This window comes from Perissodus microlepis, chromosome 18 (assembly GCF_051167445.1).
Source record: "Perissodus microlepis isolate ML-2025 ecotype Zambia chromosome 18, ASM5116744v1, whole genome shotgun sequence".
NCBI lineage: Eukaryota > Metazoa > Chordata > Actinopteri > Cichliformes > Cichlidae > Perissodus > Perissodus microlepis.
The window spans coordinates 65299-88702 of NC_140478.1; the positions used below are offsets into that span (position 1 = coordinate 65299).

Here is a 23404-nt window from a genome sequence, read left to right on the forward strand (position 1 = left end):
ATCCACATTCCAAGAAATCCAGACGTGGCTCTGATTGCACACACATGTGATTATGCGCAGAGGTCCACCCTACCAGCCAACCTCAGATCTCCACGCAGGCACACATGAACGCACGTACATTCGCACGTACATCCACAGATACACTCACACCAAAGAATCCACATTCCAAGAAATCCAGACGTGGCTCTGATTGCACACACATGTGATTATGCGCAGAGGTCCACCCTACCAGCCAACCTCAGATCTCCACGCAGGCACACATGAACGCACGTACATTCGCACACATCCACAGATACACTCACACCAAAGAATCCACATTCCAAGAAATCCAGACGTGGCTCTGATTGCACACACATGTGATTATGCGCAGAGGTCCACCCTACCAGCCAACCTCAGATCTCCACGCAGGCACACATGAACGCACGTACATTCGCACACATCCACAGATACACTCACACCAAAGAATCCACATTCCAAGAAATCCAGACGTGGCTCTGATTGCACACACATGTGATTATGCGCAGAGGTCCACCCTACCAGCCAACCTCAGATCTCCACGCAGGCACACATGAACGCACGTACATTCGCACACATCCACAGATACACTCACACCAAAGAATCCACATTCCAAGAAATCCAGACGTGGCTCTGATTGCACACACATGTGATTATGCGCAGAGGTCCACCCTACCAGCCAACCTCAGATCTCCACGCAGGCACACATGAACGCACGTACATTCGCACGTACATCCACAGATACACTCACACCAAAGAATCCACATTCCAAGAAATCCAGACGTGGCTCTGATTGCACACACATGTGATTATGCGCAGAGGTCCACCCTACCAGCCAACCTCAGATCTCCACGCAGGCACACATGAACGCACGTACATTCGCACGTACATCCACAGATACACTCACACCAAAGAATCCACATTCCAAGAAATCCAGACGTGGCTCTGATTGCACACACATGTGATTATGCGCAGAGGTCCACCCTACCAGCCAACCTCAGATCTCCACGCAGGCACACATGAACGCACGTACATTCGCACACATCCACAGATACACTCACACCAAAGAAACCAAATTCCAAGAAATCCAGCCGTGGCAATGCTTGCACACACATGTGGTTATGCGCAGAGGTCCACCCTACCAGCCAACTTCAGATCTCCATGCAGGCACACATGAATGCACATACATTTTCACACATCCACAGATAAACTCCACCTCAGAAACCAAATTCCAAGAAATCCAGCCGTGGCAATGCTTGCACACATATGTCAGGACTGCAACCTTTAGGAACAATATGGAATGAGTGATAATGTCATCATTCCATGAATTGAAAAAATTTGTTTCACCTTAAATCTTTTTTTCTTTTCTTAATTGCAAAAACTGTAAATTTGGCTCAGGGGGACCTGAAAGCCAGGAGACAATTTATTGACTTTGCCCACAATCTTATGGAGGAAAAGATTTCAAATAAATATTAATAAAGATTTCTATCAGAGCAAAATCTCTCTCTCTTAAGTATTTGCGCCTCACCACGTCCTAACCTAGCAGTCATATACAGCTATTACAGGGAGTGCAGAATAATTAGGCAAGTTCCTACTGGTGATGATCCAGTGGAGCTCCAGTCACTCCAGGCTCCCTTGTGGTTCCACAAAACAAACAAACTCGTGCATCCATGACTGATCCTGCTGCTTCACTTCTGTATGAATTGATCTTTTCATCACGGTTCACTTTGGACAAGCAGGAAACAGAGGTGACGCTGACTTGTGGCTTTGCAGGATGATTCCCTTTAACAACAAGAGCATGCACACAGTTTGTTTTAGGCCACCATGAATAGCTCACATTGTAAATCACAAAGAGCCAGTATATTATACTGCAGCTTCCACTCACTGTGACAGGATGGCTCGTAGGAGGTGATTACACTCTGCTTCATTTGGTTCCAGTTCAGATTAAGGGACAACACATGAAAAGACAGAAACTGGAAACAAATGTTAGAAAAATATTTACTGTTAGAAAACATTCAGTGATTGATTTTTCTGTTTGGCTTCAAATCTGAGTCTCCAAAAGCCAGTCAGACAGTACAGGGAGTGCAGAATTATTAGGCAAGTTGTATTTTTGAGGAATAATTTTATTATTGAACAACAACCATGTTCTCAATGAACCCAAAAAACTCATTAATATCAAAGCTGAATGTTTTTGGAAGTAGTTTTCAGTTTGTTTTTAGTTTTAGCTATTTTAGGGGGATATCTGTGTGTGCAGGTGACTATTACTGTGCATAATTATTAGGCAACTTAACAAAAAACAAATATATACCCATTTCAATTATTTATTTTTACCAGTGAAACCAATATAATATCTCCACATTCACAAATATACATTTCTGACATTCAAAAACAAAACAAAAACAAATCAGCGACCAATATAGCCACCTTTCTTTGCAAGGACACTCAAAAGCCTGCCATCCATGGATTCTGTCAGTGTTTTGATCTGTTCACCATCAACATTGCGTGCAGCAGCAACCACAGCCTCCCAGACACTGTTCAGCGAGGTATACTGTTTTCCCTCCTTGTAAATCTCACATTTGATGATGGACCACAGGTTCTCAATGGGGTTCAGATCAGGTGAACAAGGAGGCCATGTCATTAGTTTTTCTTCTTTTATACCCTTCAGGGCTCGCAAAATTTTAAAATCCCTGGTAGCCCTTCGGGCAGGCACTCTTTAGTTTTTGGTAGCCCGAAATAAATTTGAGTAGCCCGAATAAAAAAAGATTATTTTTATTGTATAATATTGTAAAGGAAACAAAACATCAATCAAAAAATTGTTAAAACACAAATTACAACAACTGTGTAAACATTACAATCAACTCAAATATCTGGTTCTAATTAAACAGAATTTTCTGTGAACTTGTTAGAACTGTGTAGAACATGAATTAGTCTGTGTCAGATCCTGAATCTGAAATTTCCACTGAAGTCTCGGATGAGAAAATGCCACTCGACATTGAGGGCATAGCATCTCCTTCATCAGCTTTCTCTTCCTGTGCATTGCCCTCCATTTCACTGCTCTTTGTTCTTGTCGGGGTTTTATGATCCAGGTGTCTTGAACCTTTTCCAGAAAACATCCAGAAACGAATCGACTTGTCAGGGCAAAAAGATTCAACTGTTTCCCCATTAATGGAGAGTTGCATGCAGTCATTCAGTGTTTCAGGGTGTGGAGAGGTACGATGTGTTGTCTTCACTCGGTTCATGCAAGAAAATCCTCTCTCACAGATGGCTGTCGATGGACTAAGTGTCAGCATTAATTTCACCAGCAACAAGATATGAGAGAGATGTTCTGGATTCTCAGAGAGGAGATCTCTGTACAAGCAATCTACTTTGCGACCCCGGCGTTCTGCAAGCCACACTTTTAGATCCATCCATTCTTGTGGAATTTTCTCTTTCTCTTCTGCATCTAGCAAACAGGCAAAATGTGTGACAAGATAATCCACCTCTTCATCCCCATAATTTGCTAGTTCTTCTCTGGGGTAGGGAAGAGTGGAAAGGTCAAAAACCTTGAAACAAGAGAGAGGCTTTTCATGGAGATTTTTAAATCTGTTGTCCATGTACTTGACTGTGTTGTCAATAATCTTCTGGATCTCTGCACCAAAGGTGTCTTTGTCTGTTCCCTCACCTCTTCTAGCAGGTCGCTGACTTTTTGTTAGCTGAGTTCCACAGTAGCAAATGCTACCATCCTGGTTCGCTGTGAACTTTGTGTCCAAGGTTTTCTGATATTCTCCTGGTTTTGTTTTTAGGCTGAGTAAGCGTGATGTTGTGCTCTCAACTAACTGATTTGTTCGTGTGATGTTTAGGTTATCATGCTGAAAATCAGTAGAGCACTTGGATAAGATGGTACTGTAGTCCAACATGAAATGCAGGAAGCGAACAAATTTCTCAGTCTTCATCTCCTGCACCACCCCCTTAGCCTTGGCTGCATCCTCGGCTTTGACATCACTTCCTTCTGCCATGTTCTCCATATGAACAACAGTGGGAGTGTAATTTTTTTTCCACAGCCTTTAGACATCTCAGCCGGCTTGGAAGCCACCGTGTGCTCTTCAGCCCACTGAAATGTGCCAGCCTCTCATTTAGCAGTTCACTTATTTCTGTCAGCTCTCTTCGCTTCTTTGGGGAATAGTAGTACATCTTAAAGATGGTTTTCAGTGTATCTTCAAATTTCACCAGGTACTCACAGCCTTTCACGCTATCCAGCACGGCTAGCTCTAGTTTGTGTGCCACACAGTGGATTGTTATGATGTGGGGTATCCTCTGTTTCAGTCTCCCAGCTACTCCTGTTTTCTCACCCATCATCACTGCAGCACCATCAAAATTTGCACACACTACTTTCTTTTTCCATGTGTCCTCTCTGATACCCATGGTGTTCACTGCTTCATCAATAGCCTCTAAAATACCTGCAGCATTTGCACTCTTGACTGGCTGACATTTGATCATGTATGTGGCTATGTCACCATTATCCCTCACATACCTGACGTGAACCAACTCCTGTTCTATTATACCAGTGTCTGTACTGCCATCTGCAAGAATGGATAAGAACCTGCTTTCTTGAATTTCCTTTTCAATCTGGTCTCTTGAAGTTTGTGCTATTGCTCCAATAAACTCTCTGCAAGCATGGTCATTGAGGTAAGTGGAACCAAGATCTAGGCCATTTGCTTTCTGAAGTTTGCAAAGACTGCTAAATTTTGCCAGTGGTAGTTCACTCTTTGCAACATAGTACGCAGTTCTAAACAGCTTTTTCAGGACTTCTTGTTGTGCTTGGTTTATTTTTAGTATGGTTTTTGCAATTGGTGTTTGTTCTGGGACAGATGCTGCAGACTGAGCACCAATGCATTTCTTGTGATGCAGAGATTTCTCATGAGTTCTGATGGGGTCTTTCCTAAAATTACTGGTCCCAGTAACAAAGGCGCTTGTCGACTCAGCAATAGAGGGAAACTCACGACACACCCGGCAGAACATCATGTTATTTACCTTGTCATATTCCAGCCACAGAAATTCTTTTGTCCATGAATCCAAAAAACTGCGCTTTCTTTTTGCCTCGTAATCTGATTTATCATAACTTTTCCGCTTTGTGGTAGGCCTTTCTTTGCCTGTCCCTTCTTCATCCTGACCTGTCTTTTTTGGCTCAGCAGAACTAAAATACCTGCGTAAATCCATCTGTCTTTACACATGCCAGAGATTTTTTTTTTTTAAATTCTCTGCGCAGTCAACCTCTAGCACGTTTAAGCTTGCTGCGGGAGATTTCACGTGCCACGTTTGAAGAGTAAGCTAGTGAGTGATGTTGTGTCCTGTCTGACTATACCATATTGCACCACTAGAGGGTGGTGTCGTGAAATAAGAGGAAAGTGCAGTCGGGAAATTGTCTCGATATGTCTCCCTGTTACCTCTACGATGTAAAGTTATGTGCTGCATTCATTAAAGAGCACTGTTCTTTGATGAGGACTCAGCTAATTACTCAGCTACATTTGCGAAAGAAAGCAAAGGCATTGTCATATATTTTTACTTCCTATGATAGCCCGACGGGCAGGGCTGAGATAGATTTTGGTAGCCCGACTGGAAATATCACTAGCCCCGGGACGTCGGGCTAGCGATTTTGCGAGCCCTGCCCTTTCTTGCCAGCCACGCTGTGGAGTACTTGGACGCGTGTGATGGAGCATTGTCCTCAGAGATGGGATCGGATTACATTAACGCGTTACTTGTAACGGGTTACTGTAATCCGATTACTTTTTTCAAGTAACGAGTAAAGTAAGGGATTACTATTGCAAAAACGGTAATTAGATTACCGTTACTTTCCCGTAGGAACGCTGCGTTACTGCGTTACTTAAACCGTGATTTTTTGCGAGAATGTCTCATGACAGTGACGTAAGCAAGTGCGACGTTCGTGACAACAGCTGTGTGCAGATCAACAATGGATCACATATCGAGTGCGGGAGAGAGTATGAGCGTGCAGCGTTTAAAGCGTGGAAGTACTGACCTTACTTTGAGTTTGATTCCATAAAAAGTGACAAAAACATTAGCGTCCATTGTGCGTGGGAAGAAAACTTCTTTTTACAGCGAAAAAACCCCTAAACTTCCAAGCAAGCACCGAGTGCGCAACGACGTAATGGGAAACTCACAGAGAAACTCGCGGATTCTTCCACTGACTGCCGCGGCACACCTGCACCAGGGTAAACCTCCGCCTACCCAACTCCTGCTTTACAGGTGAAAATAGAGCAAAAGGACCGCTAGTCTTTGATTTTATTTATTTTCTGCTGTGTTTTACTTGCATCTATTTGAAAGAGTGAGTGTAAACACACAAAAAAAAAAATTATGTGCTGGAATGTGCAGAAAATAGGTTTAAATATTAAACAAATTTCTTCCAGTCAGAGAATGTTGCATATAGGGCTGCCACAAACGATTATTTTGATAGTCGACTAGTCACCGATTATTTTTGCGATTAGTTGATTAATCAGATCATGCATCCATTGAACGTAAAACATACAGCTTATTGCACCAGCATGCATCTGCTCTTATATAACTATCATTAGCTTACAGCTTTAAGTGTTTAAAGTATGTGCTAACTAAAAATAAAGACATGATAGTTTATTAAATTTTAATGAAGTTTGCAGATTGTTTCGGTGGAGTTTAATAAACTCAGCCGTCTGCTCCTTGCTATCTAAAATATAACAGGACACCGGAGTATATTCTCGAGCATTTCACACTTCTGATAATCAGTTGTCTGCTTAACGTTTATTCAGCTGTGTAAAAACTATAACTTTAATCTCAGCCGAAACCGATTTACTCAGGAACAAATAAAATACTGAAAAATGCCAAACAATAACATTTTTAAGTTATCTAAGTGACTTATATATCATGTTTAACCTGAGTAGCGAAAGACGGCGGTGGGTTTGAAAACGCTCTAGTGAGCCTTGCCCCCGGCTAGCTAACGAGCTAGTGGGTAACAGACGTCTCTGAAAACGTCGGAGTGCTTTTGAAAATATGTGGTGTCTTGATAAACTGAGCAGATATTTGAGGTTTACACAGTTACATTCTCGTCTGAAAATATGTTAAACGTTTATTTTGTGGCCCGGAAAGAATAATAAGAGTTAACATTAAAACTAACTAGCTGCCGCCATTGTTGGAAACTGAGCAGGGCCGCGCTATGAATTCTGGGACACAGTTTCTTCTTCTTCGGCGTTTAACGGCAGCTGGCATCCTTGTACATGCAGTGCTGCCATCTTCTGTTTCAGTCCGTTATTACACTCTTAAATCCTACTAATTCCTGCGTCTTTTGGGATCTTACAAAGCTTCAAACGACGTGTCGACTATTAAATCAGTCGTCGACGATTTTGATAGTCGACGTAATCGTGACTAGTCGACTAATCATGGCAGCCCTAGTTGCATATAATTAAATTTTTGCTTGATGCATAAAGTTAAAAGATTAAAACTAATAAAACAAGTTTTAAAAAGGGACTTTTCCATTTGATTACATTTTGTATGATGGATTATGTAGAAAAAATAGAATTGGGCTGAAAGATCTATTGCTTTATCACCTATTCAGGTTGTAAATCGTGTTTTTAAAAAGTAACTAAGTAACTAAGTAATTAATTACTTTTAAAAATAAGTAATCAGTAAAGTAACGGGATTACTTTTTTGGGGAAGTAATCAGTAATTAGTTACTGATTACTTTTTTCAAGTAACTTGACCAACACTGATTGTCCTGCATGAAAATCATGTTTTTCTTGAAGGATGCAGACTTCTTCCTGTACCACTGCTTGAAGAAGGTGTCTTCCAGAAACTGGCAGTAGGACTGGGAGTTGAGCTTGACTCCATCCTCAACCCGAAAAGGCCCCACAAGCTCATCTTTGATGATACCAGCCCAAACCAGTACTCCACCTCCACCTTGCTGGCGTCTGAGTCGGACTGGAGCTCTCTGCCCTTTACCAATCCAGCCACGGGCCCATCCATCTGGCCCATCAAGACTCACTCTCATTTCATCAGTCCATAAAACCTTAGAAAAACCAGTCTTGAGATATTTCTTGGCCCAGTCTTGACGTTTCAGCTTGTGTGTCTTGTTCAGTGGTGGTCGTCTTTCAGCCTTTCTTACCTTGGCCATGTCTCTGAGTATTGCACACCTTGTGCTTTTGGGCACTCCAGTGATGTTGCAGCTCTGAAATATGGCCAAACTGGTGGCAAGTGGCATCTTGGCAGCTGCACGCTTGACTTTTCTCAGTTCATGGGCAGTTATTTTGCGCCTTGGTTTTTCCACACGCTTCTTGCGACCCTGTTGACTATTTTGAATGAAACGCTTGATTGTTCGATGATCACGCTTCAGAAGCTTTGCAATTTTGAGACTGCTGCATCCCTCCGCAAGATATCTCACTATTTTTGACTTTTCTGAGCCTGTCAAGTCCTTCTTTTGACCCATTTTGCCAAAGGAAAGGACGTTGCCTAATAATTATGCACACCTGATATAGGGTGTTGATGTCATTAGACCACACCCCTTCTTATTACAGAGATGCACATCACCTAATATGCTTAATTGGTAGTAGGCTTTTGAGCCTATACAGCTTGGAGTAAGACAACATGCATGAAGAGGATGAAGTGGACAAAATACTCATTTGCCTAATAATTCTGCACTCCCTGTAATTAATCCTGCATTTTTTTGTCAAAGACATTTCTCACCATGAAATTACCCGATTCAAAACATGAACAGATTCACGGAGTAATCAGAAAAGTTTAGCATGAATCTGGACATTAGATTTAAGATTTAAGTTTTAAGCTTATCAGATATCACTTGTTAGAAGCTCCTTACCGTTTGAAGAAATCTCTTCTCAATCTGCTGTCCTCTTCTGCTTGCATCTTTTTTTTTTTCATCTAACACTGACGTTATTCCATGTTAATTATTTTTTCTCCGTGAAAAACACAGCAACTCATCTTATCCCGGGGTGCCAGGAAGTCGAGCTCCGGATCTCAACGGAAAACTTTTCAAACTGATTCCAGGTTGATGTTTGAAACAGGTTCTCCTCTGTGACGTGCCAGTCGGAACGAATCTGCGTAACCATGGTTACAGGGGGACGCTTTGGAGCTCTGCTGCTCAGCAGCAAAATATTTCAGATCAATATGTAAATACTCCAACTCTAAAACCAAGTAAAATAAATATGCTGCATATGTGTATAGTGCACCGCGAACGCGTTCAATTTCTGGAAGAGGCTGTAAAACGGAGTTAAAAGGTGACCGATGGCAGCCATACTGAGGTGAGTTGTTGAGGATATGTCGAGCTGTCGATAAGCACGGCTGTTTTTGTGCTCTTATATACTGTTAGCCTGTTTTGCTGGCGTTAGTGAAGCTGTTTTCAACTGGATGTAACATTGTTGAACTCTGATGATTAATGAATAAACTCTCGATGTGACGATGTGAGCATGTAATTGTAACCCTGTGTTCATTTAGTCGTTTGATACCGTTTAATATCCAGTACATCTATTGGGTGTTTTATAACATGCCCTGGAATCATTTTAAGTTTTACAATGCCGGTGATTTACGACTCTTTCGCGACAGTCAACTGTGGCGTAAACTTTGGCGGGTCTCAGAGCTAGCTTATGTGAGCCAGCAGTGATATCTATACACGCAGTAGCCTTAAAATACTGATTATTTATTCTCCTGCTAGGTAAGAATTTGTGTTTTATACGTTTATTGTCACATTGTGCGCCATGTTATTGTTTCGGTGAAATGAATTTCTACAATGGCGGACTTAGACAAAATAGTGTTACTGTTAATTTGACTCTCTGCAGTGTTTAAATGCTTACATATACACACACAGTTACTGTCCCTCCACACGTAGGACTCAGTTCTGCTTCTATGCCCCATCTTTGTTTACTCTTTCCCACCCAACAAGTGCATAAATAAGATGTTAAAAACGTCATCATCATATCAAACATGATAGATTTGGGGGGAGTTTGTTTGGCACATGCTGACTGCATTCTAATTATAACCAGAAGAGGAGGCGAGAGCAGATGTAGCAGGTTGAAAAAGCTACATGTTTATTTTTGTAAGAAAACCAATTACCCCCTTATTTTTTGTTTATTATTGTGACTTATTTTGACATTGTTATGTGTTGCCAGACCATGGTTATACTTCATTATGCCAGTAGATGGTGCTCTTGCATTGCTGTGGAACTACCAGAGAGACTCTAGCTATAGGCTCTGTGCATGCGCAGCTCAGGAATAAATGAGCTCCGGCCTGAGCAAGACGCTAACTTCGGTGTCCTCTCTATTAATCCACAGGTACTGACAAACAAACTTTTATGTTACCGAACTGGTTCTAAATGTCATGTAAGTTGAGTAACAACTGTTCGGCTATATTTTGAGATGAGAGTGATGATGTTGTTTTGTGGTATTTTGTTGTAATGAGTATTAGTGTATCATCGGCATAATGCTATAATGCTACATCGCACTATAAGTATATGCTATGACAGTCGCAACCTGCGGCTTCAGAAAATGTGTTGTAGTGTTTGTTTTAGTGTTAGCCAAGCAGTACTGAGTACATGTATTAAGGGGAAAGCTTTTCGTTGGTGAAACAACGTTTGCAGTCGTCTGCCGCCATGTTGTGTTGCGTTCAGGGGACGCCATGTTCAAAAGTAATAGCGTATATGGCGCGAATGTGGGGAAAGGTTGTGTGAATGTGAGATGGGTTATTTTGGTATGTTGTTATGCTTTAACCGTGAGTGTTTTGTTTAAGTTGTGAGTATGTAAAGTCATTTTGAATTAGTTTGTATTTATTTTGCTTTTGAGAGAATGCTTTTTGTAACTTTATTTTTGTTTATGAACTCTGTTATTTTATGGGAAGAATGCATTTGTATTGTGTATATGTTGCAGAAATAAATGAGCTCCGGCCTGAGCAAGACGCTAACTTCGGTGTCCTCTCTATTAATCCACAGTTTGCTCATATTTGGCTACGCAGTGCTCTCTAGCCTGTGTGCCGCTTGCTGCCGGTCCAGATTCCCCTAGGTCTGGTGCCGGTAACACAGAGAACGAGAGTGCAGCAGTTTGGTGGAAGGAACAGGAAAGATGAAGAAGAGGTGAGCATCCAAAAGACGAGCAAGAGGACAGTTTCAAAGCAGACATTATGGCACAATAAAAGCTGTAAGAGCAGAGATTCATTCATATCTTTACTATTTTTCTTTAGCTTTTACTCCCGCTGCTTACAATAAATCCGAGATAAAGAACAAACAAGAACAACTCACATGGCATTGATTGTTTAGTTCAGTGTCACTCTGTGATTGTTTGACATTTCATATAAATGTGACTCTAAAATATAGTCAATAATATTAAAAAGCTGCTGTTACTGAGTGAAACTTGAAGGATTATGATAAACTTCAGTTCTTACTGAATCTGTAACATTGCTTTTTAAAATTGTTAAATGACTTTTGTGTCACTGTGCACAGTGAAAAGCTCACCTGATGTAGTGGTGAGGCCATGTTCACCACTAGATGGAGACAACCTGGCACAGGTATTTTCTATACACTAAATTTCACACTGAAAAGCCTTGGTGGGAATTTTTGTTTCATAGAAAGTAAAGGAAAACATGTCTTGAGGTCTTTTTCCAGTGTTTTCAAAATTGTGTTTTTCACATACACATCAAAACTTCACACAGACAAACACACACACACAAAACAACAAAATATGTCAAATTACATGCACGTCTCATTCATTTTCTGAGAATTTCACCACTTTTAGTTTTCATGGAAAATAACTTTGTCAGGTCAGTAAATAGCTGCCACATAAGTACAAATCTAAATCATACATGTGTATTATAGAAAAAAGCACAAACCGTTGTGCTGTTAGTTCATAATAAATGGGTAGGGGTGCATAGTCAGTAAAAGTCACCAAGGCTCTGCAGTAGGGCTGCCACAAACGATTATTTTGATAGTCGACTAGTCACCGATTATTTTTGCGATTAGTCGACTAATCAGATCATCATCCATTGGACGTAAAAGTACAGCTTATTGCACCAGCATGCATCTAACTATCATTAGCTTACAGCTTTAAGTGTTTAAGGTCTGTGCTAACTAAAAATAAAGACAAGATGATAGTTTGTTAAATTTTAATGAAATTTGCAGATTGTTTCGGTGAAGTTTAATAAACTCCTTGCTATCTAAAATATAACAGGACACCGGAGTAAATTCTCGAGCATCTCACACTTCTGATAATCAGTTGTCTGCTTGACGTTTATTCAGCTGTGTAAAAACTATAACTTTAATCTCAGCCAAACCGATTTACTCAGGAACAAATAAAATATTAAAGAAGCCAAACGATGACATTTTTAAGTTATCTAAATGACTTATATATCATGTTTAACCTGAGTAGCGAAAGACGGTGGTGGGTTTGAAAACGATTTGCCGGGAGTCCGGTGTTCTCACGGGCTCTAGTGAGCATTGCCCCCGGCTAACTATTGAGCTAGTGGGTAACAGACGTCTCTGAAAACGTCGGAGCGCTTTTGAAAATATGTGGTGTCTTGATAAACTGAGCAGATATTTGAGGTTTACACAGCTACATTCTCGCCTGAAAATATGTTAAACGTTTATTTTGTGACCCAGAAAGAATAATAACAGTAATATTAAAACTAACTAGCTGCCGCCGTTGTTGGAAACTGAGCTGGGCTGCGCTATGAATTGTGGGACAGAGCTACTTCTTCTTCTTCGGGGTTTAACGGCAGCCGGCATCCTTGTACATGCAGTGCTGCCATCTTCTGTTTCAGTCCGTTATTACACTCTTAAATCCTACTACTTATTCCTGCGTCTTTTGGGATCTTACAAAGCTTCAAACGACACGTCGACTATTAAATCAGTCGTCGACGATTTTGATAGTCGACGTAATCGTGACTAGTCGACTACTCGTGGCAGCCCTACTCTGCAGAGCTCCAAACCTGCTCTGCCACAGACAGAAGCATCAAAAATGTGCGCTGGGAGCTTCATGGCATGGATTTCTACAGCCAAGCAAATCTATATGTGTGTGGCCAAGAACCTTAGTCCATGTAGGGCATCTTAGCACAGTTTACTTGTGTCAGCTAGTGGGAGGGCAGAGAGCGCAGCCTTTACATTGTTTTATTGTAGAGTGACAGGAAGCTTCTAATCAAGCAGAAGTGTTGACGGAAAATCTATCAAAGGAAATACATTGATGAAAATCAAAGAAGAGAAATATTTATGTGATGTTCCATTTTCCTGAGAGCTGATTGGCTGTGATGACTCCTTCAAGTACTACATGCTACTTTGTCCTGCTAGTTAAGCCTGCTGTCTGTTCTCAGGCCTCCTCCTGTTTCACTGCCATATATCCATCACCAGAGGGCTCCACTGACCTGCCTGCTGACATCAGAGCACACCCCTGTGTCATGTGACCTGGCAGGAGTAGCAAAGCTGGACTCAGACCTGGCCCAGGCAAGTTCAAAGGCAGCTGTGGTAGAGAGAGTATATGGGCTCAAATTGTGGTCATAAATATTTTGTACTTGTAAATCAGGATTTGTGTGTGTATGGGATCAGAACGATGCCACCTTGAAATGAAACCGAAAAAAATATTGAAACTGAAATAAATGTACAACGCGGCTGCGGTCACGGACAAACTTGCATGTGTCTGTTCGGGAATGGCAGATGCTGAGAGGTCCAGCGTTTACATTACCGGCTATTTCAAAGTGACAGCCTGAGGTGTTCTTCAGTAAATTGGACTACCAGACAGGAGGACCTGAGGCCCCACCGTATTATTTTCGGTAAGTTAAATGTGTGTGTAAGCTAATCCGTAACTTAGGTCCTTAGGTGAGCACTCGGCTGTCGGGGAAACTTGTTTTGTAAAGGTCGTTTAGCTAACCCGTGCAGGTGAATGAATTTACCCTGACTAAAGAAATCAAGAGAAACGCACCGGGCTGCTCAGTGACTGACCACGGTTACTGTACTTTTATTATGAGTATTATACTGTAAGAGCAACAGGCTGGACTCTGCTTCTGCTCCTGTGCAGAGCTGATTATTAAATATGTGCAAACAGCAGCATGTTTTCTGTCGCTTTCCACATGTGGAAGGACATTAACGCCAACTTTTAAAAACCTGGCACTTCAGTAACCCCTCATTAGTCAATAGCTACGGATTAAATAGCAAAGCCCGATACTTATGTACTGAAACCAACTACTTCCGCTTGGCAGCTTAAGTTAAAATGTTAATTTTTTCCTCTGATTATTTTTTTAGCACTGACTCTGTATATTTTTTGTTTGTTGCAAACATTCAGGTTAAAAAACTGTCCGAATTATATTTAATGAGGTATGTTCACAAAGTCACATGTGCAGTACTCTGTACAGCTTGCATCCTTTAGGACAAATAATTTGAAGCATTAATATTTCTTGTTCAATACTGAGCTGATAACACCTCCGTATTGTCATGGCCCTGGGTCATGTGACCCAGTATTCTGAGTTTCTTGGTGTTTTGTTATTCTTTTTAGTCTAGTTTCATTTCGGTTTATCTAGTTACATTCTGCCATGTTTCATGTCCAAGTTTTCTTTGTTTGTCAAGTTCATGTCATGTCTAATCTCCATGTTTTCTGTTTTACTTTGAAAGTCTGTATTCAATGTCAGTGTATTCAGTTTCACTTCTCCTGTCCTGTCGTTAGGTTCATGTGTGTCAGCTGTGCTCCCATGTGTGGCCACTTCCCCTGATCACCCCTCATGTGTATTTAGTCTCTGTGTTTCATACAGTCTGTGTCGCGTCGTCTGTGTACTTCCCCCCTGGTCAAGTTAAGTGTTTTTCAGGATTCTGTGCAGTTCATGTTTGCCATTTGGTTTGTTGTTTTTCATGCAGCCGCACGATGAGGTTCCGTGCAGGTCATGTTCATGTCTCTTTCGTCACGCCACTTGGTTCACAGCTTCCATGCATCTGCACAGCATTCTGTTCACAGTGATCATAGTTATGCCTTTCAGTCAGGTTAGTGTTTTTCCAGTTTAGGTTTTTGGTTAGTTGCAGTCTCTGTCCCTGTTATGTTTTGTCTACTCCCTTCTGCATCAGCCCAAATAAAGGCTCGCTTTCAGTTTAAGTTCACTCCCGTCTCCTCGCCTGTGTTCGCGCCTGGGTCCACCACACACACTCTCCACACGGTCTGCCCCCGCTGGCCGTGACACGTATGTTGTGACCAGGATGCAGCAGCAGACTGAACCTCGACTGAAACCTGCTCCATCATCTCATCTTTGCAGATGTCCATTTATAAAGCATCAACAACTCAAAGGTAAGCATGATATTAGAAAATGTGTTAGTATATAAGGCCTTTAAAACAAATAAAAATAAACAGCTGTCGGCAGAACTGTAGGACTGAACAACTTCAGATTCCGAGTGTGTGAGGACAGAGAAGGATCAGCTCTATTTCAGATTTGAGAGATAAACTTTATATTTCAGTTTGTGATGAGTTTACAGGACGGCTCCTGTAAACTCTTTGTGATTACAGGAGCCGTCCTCAGATTCAGACCTCAGCACCACCCAGTGACAGCAGACAGATCATCCTATATCTTCAATCTTTGTAGTAACATCAAATTAACTGAAGAAAACAGTACAAAGGTTAAAGTACCACATGTGCTGTCAGTGAAAGCTGCAGCTGTTTTATTGATAAACAAAGTCAAAAGGATTAATCACCCATGTAACTGTGTCACTATACATCAGCATTAACAGGACCTCAGTTTGGTGTTTCAGGAAACTGCTGATCTCAGACCTGCACAACTTCTGTTTTAAACACTGAATGTACTCGGCTACATGAAGAGCACATGATGTTTTCTCTGACACAGTTAGAGAAAACTAACCCTTGTTACTTGTATTTGAACTAAAAACTTGTGATCTGGAATTCTTTCACTGTTTTTGACAATAGTGTTATTTATCATAAAGTAATTCAGAGTCATTCATACCAGAGTAACCAGAGAGCACAACATATATTTAACTTTCTACAGGACTTAAAGCTATGATATTATGTTATGTTATATTATATGTTGATATGTTATATTATATTATGATATTAAGTCCAGACCCTCTGAGGATTATCTGAGTACTTCTAACACTTGAGGGAAGATGAACAACTTTAATAATAGACCAACGGTCTGTTTCGGCTTATTATTAAAGTTGTTCATCTTCCCTCAAGTGTTGCTGGAGTTCCTGCTTTGTGAATTCTTTTATCCTCTCCATGCACCTTGGAAGCAGGTGAAGTTGTGCCAGAAATTTATTTATTTTTTGCTACTTCTAACATTACACAAAGCAAAGGTCTCCATCAGTGTTCATGAAATGCTGGGTTCATCCTTCTTGTAAGGGAGCTGCTGGTGAAGATCACGAGCCCTGCTTCATCCCGGCGATGAGTTTCAGTCTTCCTGGTGTTTCTGAAATGATGCCTCTCACTGTGGGTCAACGGAACATCTGGCACAGGACAGCTGTAATGAAATAAATTGAAAAAGTTTTGAAAAAAAATCTTGGAAATGCCCTATATGTGAGAAGCAGATTTTGTAGATGACTAACAAGATAACTAAAAGTATAATTTTCACCATACAATTACTATCTTGTCATCTGCTGCACTGTCTGTTTTGGGCTCTGGGCGTGTCCTTCCCAGCGCTCATGAGACTGCTTTGCTGCACTGTGGTATGAGGTGCTAACCTGTTGACAGTGTTAATTTTAAAATGTATTCCACCAAAGATTATAGAAGTAACATATTCTGAATACTTTACAACTACATGAATGTCCTATTGCTGTGTGATTTATTACTATTACTGAAGGTTACTCTCCATACCAATACCAACTAGATGTTTAAATCTTAATATAAATGAGTAACAGTAGGTGCACATCAGGTAAGGCTGCACTTTTTGCAGCAATCTCGTATATAAAACAGGTCCGCGGCTCCGAACCGTAGTAAAGGGACCTCTGGCTAATACGTCGGGGTCTTTTTTTTTTTTTTCCTGGATCACCTGTTGAGAAAGAAAAAAGAAAACAAGCAGAAGAAGACTAGAGCAATAAAATAAACAACACCATGATGATCTATGGGAATATAACAGTAAATACTAAATGTTAAACATTATTGTGCAGCACGTAAGATCGACAGCGCACAGTGTGCTTTAAGGTAGGAGCCAAAAAGGAGCAGAGCAGTGGCGTTAAGGACGTCCTCGCCGTACCTGGGTCCATCAGGTCCTCCAGACGCGTGAGCAGTTTGGCGAGTTTCACCATTTGCTCCAGGAGCTGCGCCTGGATGACGGCCGATTCCAGCAATACCACCGTCTTTCACTCGCTCAGTTTGAGGACCTGCTGTCCCGCGTTGGTCCCAGCATTGCCCGCCTAGACACCAACTACAGACGCTCAATCCCACCTGCAGAGCGCCTTTCCATCTGCCTGAGGTTAGTAAAAGTGTTTAATACGGTAGTCCTTTATTGATACCTGTGCTAACATGGATGTGCTATGCTATCAATGAATGCTGTCGGTGTTTACTGATAGCAAACTGTGGTACGGAGAAGACTGTTTAAAATATTTCTAGTGATACTCAGAAGGTCTCATCAAGTCCCAATTGAATTCGATTTATGCTGTTATCAGTGTTTGAATGATAGCATGGCTGTGGCGTCATATCAATGTATGCTCCCGCTGTTTGCTGATATCAAACTGTGGTATGAGGACCACTGTGGGTTAATCTTTGTAGTGATACTCACTCCTTTCGTTTTATTTAGACCTGGTTTAATTCTGGGATAGTTGAATATTTGTATATAATCCCAGCAGACTGTTTTAGATTATGTCTAATATATATCATGTAATTATCCTTGTAATTACAAAAGGTTTTATGTAAGATTTATGTTTTGTAATTTAAATCTGACATCACAAAAGTATTTTAGAATTTGAATAATGAATTTGTAACTGCAGCATTTTGTCCAGGTTCCTTGCCACCGAGGACTCCTTCAGGACCATCGCATTCAGTTTTCGAGTTGGCGTGTCCTTGGTGAGCCAGATCACCCCCCAGGTAGCGACGTCCATCTGGGACTGTCTAGTGGACGACTTCATGGCTGTGCCTTCAACTGAAGACTGGCGGTCCATTGCAGAGGGATTCCAGGAGCGCTGGAACTTCCCTCTCTCCCTCACAGTAGAGGTTGTATCTGCGCTCCATGGAGCTCCGTCCTGAAATTGCGGAGAAGTGTGTGAAGGCAACGTGTGTTCTCCACAATTTTCTGCGCTGTTTGGACAAGAGAGGGGCTGTGAGGGGTGTGGCACCTGCTGTGAGGGGTGTGGCACCTGCTGTGAGGGGTGTGGCACCTGCTGTGGTGGAGCCATTGCAAGGCCTGGGTTGTGTAGCAGCAAACAACTCCTCCAGAGAGGCTGTCCTGGTGGGGGAGAAGTTCATGGCCCACTTCTCGGCGGAGGGAGCCGTGTCTTGGCAACCAAAGGAGTAGCCTGTTTGAAGTCTGAGTGACTTCCCCACAACGGCTCTTTTAAGAGCCACCCATAAACCTCTAAAGAGTGTTCCTGTCTTTTTTAAATTTTTCTTAATAAATGGAGCTCTACTCCAAAATAAACTAACCTCTTTTTACTCTCTTAAATAACTTGTCTTCACTATGTTCCTATATACAGTGTGATGTAAAAGTTTGGGCAACCTTATTAATAGTCATTATTTTCCCGTATGAATCGCTGTTACAGTAAAAAATGTCACTTGCATATATCATATAGGAGACACACACATTGATATACACTAAATATTCATTTCATTTCTCTTTTTTTGTGTTGCCAATTTTTCGCGGGACACGCAATCGTGTTCTCTGATTGGATAGTTAAATTTGGCCAATGTCATGTCAATCACAATCAGATGAGAGGAAGAAAAATAGGGTCAAAATTTGTACTTGTAACTTGAAAGTTTAGTGCAGACTTTCACACGTATTTTTTGGATAAGTCCACACAATCTTTTTTTACACACACAAATCCTGATTTACAAGTACAAAACTGATTTACAAGTAGGGCTGCCACAAACGATTATTTTGATAGTCGACTAGTCACCGATTAATTTTGCGATTAGTCGACTAATCAGATCATCATCCATTGGACGTAAAACTACAGCTTATTGCACCAGCAGCATCTGCTCTTATATAACTATCATTAGCTTACAGCTTTAAGTGTTTAAGGTGCTAACTAAAAATAAAGACAAGATGATAGTTTATTAAATTTTAATGAAATTTGCAGATTGTTTAGGTGAAGTTTAATAAACTCAGCCGTCTGCTCCTTGATATCTAACATATAACGGGACACCGGAGTAAATTCTGGAGCATCTCACACTTCTGATAATCAGCTGTCTGCCTGACGTTTATTCAGCTGTGTAAAAACTATAACTTTGATCTCAGCCAAACCGATTTACTCAGGAACAAATAAAATACTAAAAAAAGCCAAACAATAAAATATTTAAGTTATCTAAGTGACTTATATATGTTTAACCTGAGAAGCGAAAGACGGAGGTGGGTTTGAAGCCGGGAGTCCGGTGTTCTCACGGCTCTAGTGAGCCTTGCCCCGGCTAGCTATCGAGCTAGTGGGTAACAGACGTCTCTGAAAACGTCGGAGCGCTTTTGAAAATCTGTGGTGTCTTGATAAACTGAGCAGATATTTGAGGTTTACACAGATGCATTCTCGCCTGAAAATATGTTAAACGTTTATTTTGTGGCCCAGAAAGAATAATAAGAGTAACATTAAAACTAACTAGCTGCCGCCATTGTTGGAAACTGAGCTGGGCTGCGCTATGAATTCTGGGACAGAGCTACTTCTTCTTCTTCGGGGTTTAACGGCAGCTGGCATCCTTGTACATGCAGTGCTGCCATCTTCTGTTTCAGTCCGTTATTACACTCTTAAATCCTATTACTTATTCCTGCGTCTTTTGTGATCCTACAAAGCTTCAAACGATGCGTCGACTATTAAATTAGTCGTTGACGATTTTGATAGTCGACGTAATCGTGACTAGTCGACTAATCGTGGCAGCCCTATTTACAAGTACAAAATATTTATGACCACAATTGAGCCCATAGTAGTAAAGCACTGGAAGGATGAGGTGGAAACAGGAAGTGTGTAGATTCAGTGGACTTGGCATCCTCCATCTGCCTCCATGCTCTCTTTACTGGTCTTCTAAAAACTTCTCCTGTAGCTGTTTAAATGTTTAGGATAGCATTTAGAATTCAACGTTTGTCATTACACATGTCTAAATACAGGTTAACAAAATACAGTTTGCATCTAATCAGTAAGTGCAATAAGAGCAGATTATGTATAAGTTCAGTAGAGAGCAGATATACAGATGCACTGTTGTATACATATGTACAGATATACAGATGGTGTAGCATACAGATGTTCTGAATTGCTGTACAGATGGGCAGCTATACAGGTGTACTGTGAACAAATATACAGATGTGCTACATATATGCAGATGTATCGGTGTGAGGTAAACAGATCTACAGAGTTCTATGAATATATCTACAGCAGTGGAAGCGTAGCTCTCTGAACAGACTGTAACAGTGAACAGTGTAGGCACTATAACAGAGACTCTGTCAGTGTCGTAAAACTATAGCAGTAACCAATGTGAGCATGTGGTGAATGTTGAGAATGAAATGATCATGGTCACTGGGAGGAGGAGTGTAGAAGGGATCAGTGAGTGTGGATGGAAAGGCTCAGCGGGGGCTGAGTTCAGTAGGGTGACAGCTGTGGGGGAGGAGCTGTTCCTAAACCTGCTGGTTTTAGTCTGAAGGCTCCTGTAGCACCTTCTGGGGGGGAGGAGCTGGAGGAGTTTATTGGCAGGATGAGAGGAGTCCCTGAGAATGATGCGTGCTCGGCATAGACATCTCTTCTTGTGGACATCCTCAATGGCAGGAAGTGGAGTCCCTGTGGTGAAAACTGCCCAACCCGCTGCAGTGCCTTGTGGCCAGCAACAGTTCCCATACCAGAGTGTGACACAGTTGGTCAGGATGCTCTCTATCACATAGTGGTAGAAGTTAACCAGTATGTCAGTAGACAGGTGGTTCTTCTTCAGTGTCCTCAAGAAAAAAAGGCACTGATGGGCCTTCTGACCAGGCTGGAGGTGTCAGTTGACCAGGACAGATTCTCAGAGATGTGGATCCCCAAGAACTTGAAGCTGGAGACCCATTCAACAGCTGTGCCATTTATGTAGATGGGGACATGGGGGTCTCTGTTCTCCCTCCTGAAGTCCACAATGAGCTCTTTGGTTTTGCTGGTATTCAGGAGCAGGTGATTGTCAGCACCACACAGCTAGGTGCTTTACTCTTCCCTGTAGCAGACTCATCATTGCCTCTGATGAGACAGTCACCGCGGTGTCATCTGCAGACTGGATGATGGAGTTGGATCCGGACCGAGGTCTGCAGTCATAGAGGAACGGGCTCAGCACACAGCCCTGTGGAGTGCCAGTGTTGAGTGTGATGGTGGTAGAGCAGTTATGGCCTGACCTTACATGCCAGGGTCTGTTGGTCAGAAAGTCCATGATCCAGGTACAGATAATAATAATAATAATAATAATAATAATAATAATAATAATGGATTGCATTTATATAGCGTCTTGCCCAAGGACACAACGACCAGGGGGATCAAACCGACAACCTTCCGGTTATAGATGAGCTTCCCAATCCCCTGAACCACGGTCGCCTGGAGTTGCTGAGTCCAAAATCCACAAGTTTGGTGATCAGCTTAGAGGGAATGACTGTACTGAATGCTGAGCTGAAGTCAACAAACAGCATTCTTACATAAGTAGTGCATAAATATCTGAGTACACGTTGCAAGAAACTGCATTCCCAGATCACATCCAGTGTGTGCTGGAAAATTTGCAACGATTCTACAAAAATGTTCCACGTGGTGGGTTTTTTTCTTCCTACTGGTGATGATCCAGTGGAGCTCCAGTCACTCCAGGCTCCCTTGTGGTTCCACAAAACAAACAAACTCGTGCATCCATGACTGATCCTGCTGCTTCACTTCTGTATGGATTGATCTTTTCATCACGGTTCACTTTGGACAAGCAGGAAACAGAGGTGACGCTGACTTGTGGCTTTGCAGGATGATTCCCTTTTAACAACAAGAGCATGCACACAGTTTGTTTTAGGCCACCATGAATAGCTCACATTGTAAATCACAAAGAGCCAGTATATTATACTGCAGCTTCCACTCACTGTGACAGGATGGCTCGTAGGAGGTGATTACACTCTGCTTCATTTGGTTCCAGTTCAGATTAAGGGACAACACATGAAAAGACAGAAACTGGAAACAAATGTTAGAAAAATATTTACTGTTAGAAAACATTCAGTGAAAACAAAATTGATTTTTCTGTTTGGCTTCAAATCTGAGTCTCCAAAAGCCAGTCAGACAGTACAGGGAGTGCAGAATTATTAGGCAAGTTGTATTTTTGAGGAATAATTTTATTATTGAACAACAACCATGTTCTCAATGAACCCAAAAAACTCATTAATATCAAAGCTGAATGTTTTTGGAAGTAGTTTTCAGTTTGTTTTTAGTTTTAGCTATTTTAGGGGGATATCTGTGTGTGCAGGTGACTATTACTGTGCATAATTATTAGGCAACTTAACAAAAAACAAATATATACCCATTTCAATTATTTATTTTTACCAGTGAAACCAATATAACATCTCCACATTCACAAATATACATTTCTGACATTCAAAAACAAAACAAAAACAAATCAGCGACCAATATAGCCACCTTTCTTTGCAAGGACACTCAAAAGCCTGCCATCCATGGATTCTGTCAGTGTTTTGATCTGTTCACCATCAACATTGCGTGCAGCAGCAACCACAGTCTCCCAGACACTGTTCAGAGAGGTGTACTGTTTTCCCTCCTTGTAAATCTCACATTTGATGATGGACCACAGGTTCTCAATGGGGTTCAGATCAGGTGAACAAGGTGGCCATGTCATTAGTTTTTCTTCTTTTATACCCTTTCTTGCCAGCCACGCTGTGGAGTACTTGGACGCGTGTGATGGAGCATTGTCCTGCATGAAAATCATGTTTTTCTTGAAGGATGCAGACTTCTTCCTGTACCACTGCTTGAAGAAGGTGTCTTCCAGAAACTGGCAGTAGGACTGGGAGTTGAGCTTGACTCCATCCTCAACCCGAAAAGGCCCCACAAGCTCATCTTTGATGATACCAGCCCAAACCAGTACTCCACCTCCACCTTGCTGGTGTCTGAGTCGGACTGGAGCTCTCTGCCCTTTACCAATCCAGCCACGGGCCCATCCATCTGGCCCATCAAGACTCACTCTCATTTCATCAGTCCATAAAACCTTAGAAAAATCAGTCTTGAGATATTTCTTGGCCCAGTCTTGACGTTTCAGCTTGTGTGTCTTGTTCAGTGGTG

The 23404-nt window shown here is 41.6% G+C and overlaps 1 protein-coding gene and 2 long non-coding RNA genes across 3 annotated transcripts; 2 read left to right on the forward strand and 1 right to left on the reverse strand.

Annotated features, from left to right (window-relative positions):
• Positions 1 to 938: 938 nt before the first annotated feature.
• On the reverse strand, positions 939 to 9019 carry LOC146366348 (uncharacterized). The gene is made up of 3 exons (XR_014797570.1): positions 8849 to 9019; positions 1901 to 1988; positions 939 to 1797 (listed from the first exon to the last, which is right to left on the reverse strand). It is a non-coding gene; the product is annotated as an uncharacterized LOC146366348 (long non-coding RNA).
• A 1413-nt stretch (positions 9020 to 10432) lies between these two features.
• LOC146366349 (uncharacterized) lies at positions 10433 to 15098 on the forward strand. The gene is made up of 2 exons (XR_014797567.1): positions 10433 to 13465; positions 13676 to 15098. It is a non-coding gene; the product is annotated as an uncharacterized LOC146366349 (long non-coding RNA).
• A 101-nt stretch (positions 15099 to 15199) lies between these two features.
• LOC146366350 (uncharacterized) lies at positions 15200 to 18730 on the forward strand. The gene is made up of 3 exons (XM_084912578.1): positions 15200 to 15287; positions 17184 to 17418; positions 17945 to 18730. The coding sequence occupies exons 1-3, from the start codon at positions 15200 to 15202 to the stop codon at positions 18186 to 18188; spliced, it is 567 nt and encodes a 188-aa protein (XP_084768704.1). The 3' UTR covers positions 18189 to 18730.
• The last annotated feature ends 4674 nt before the right edge of the window (positions 18731 to 23404 follow it).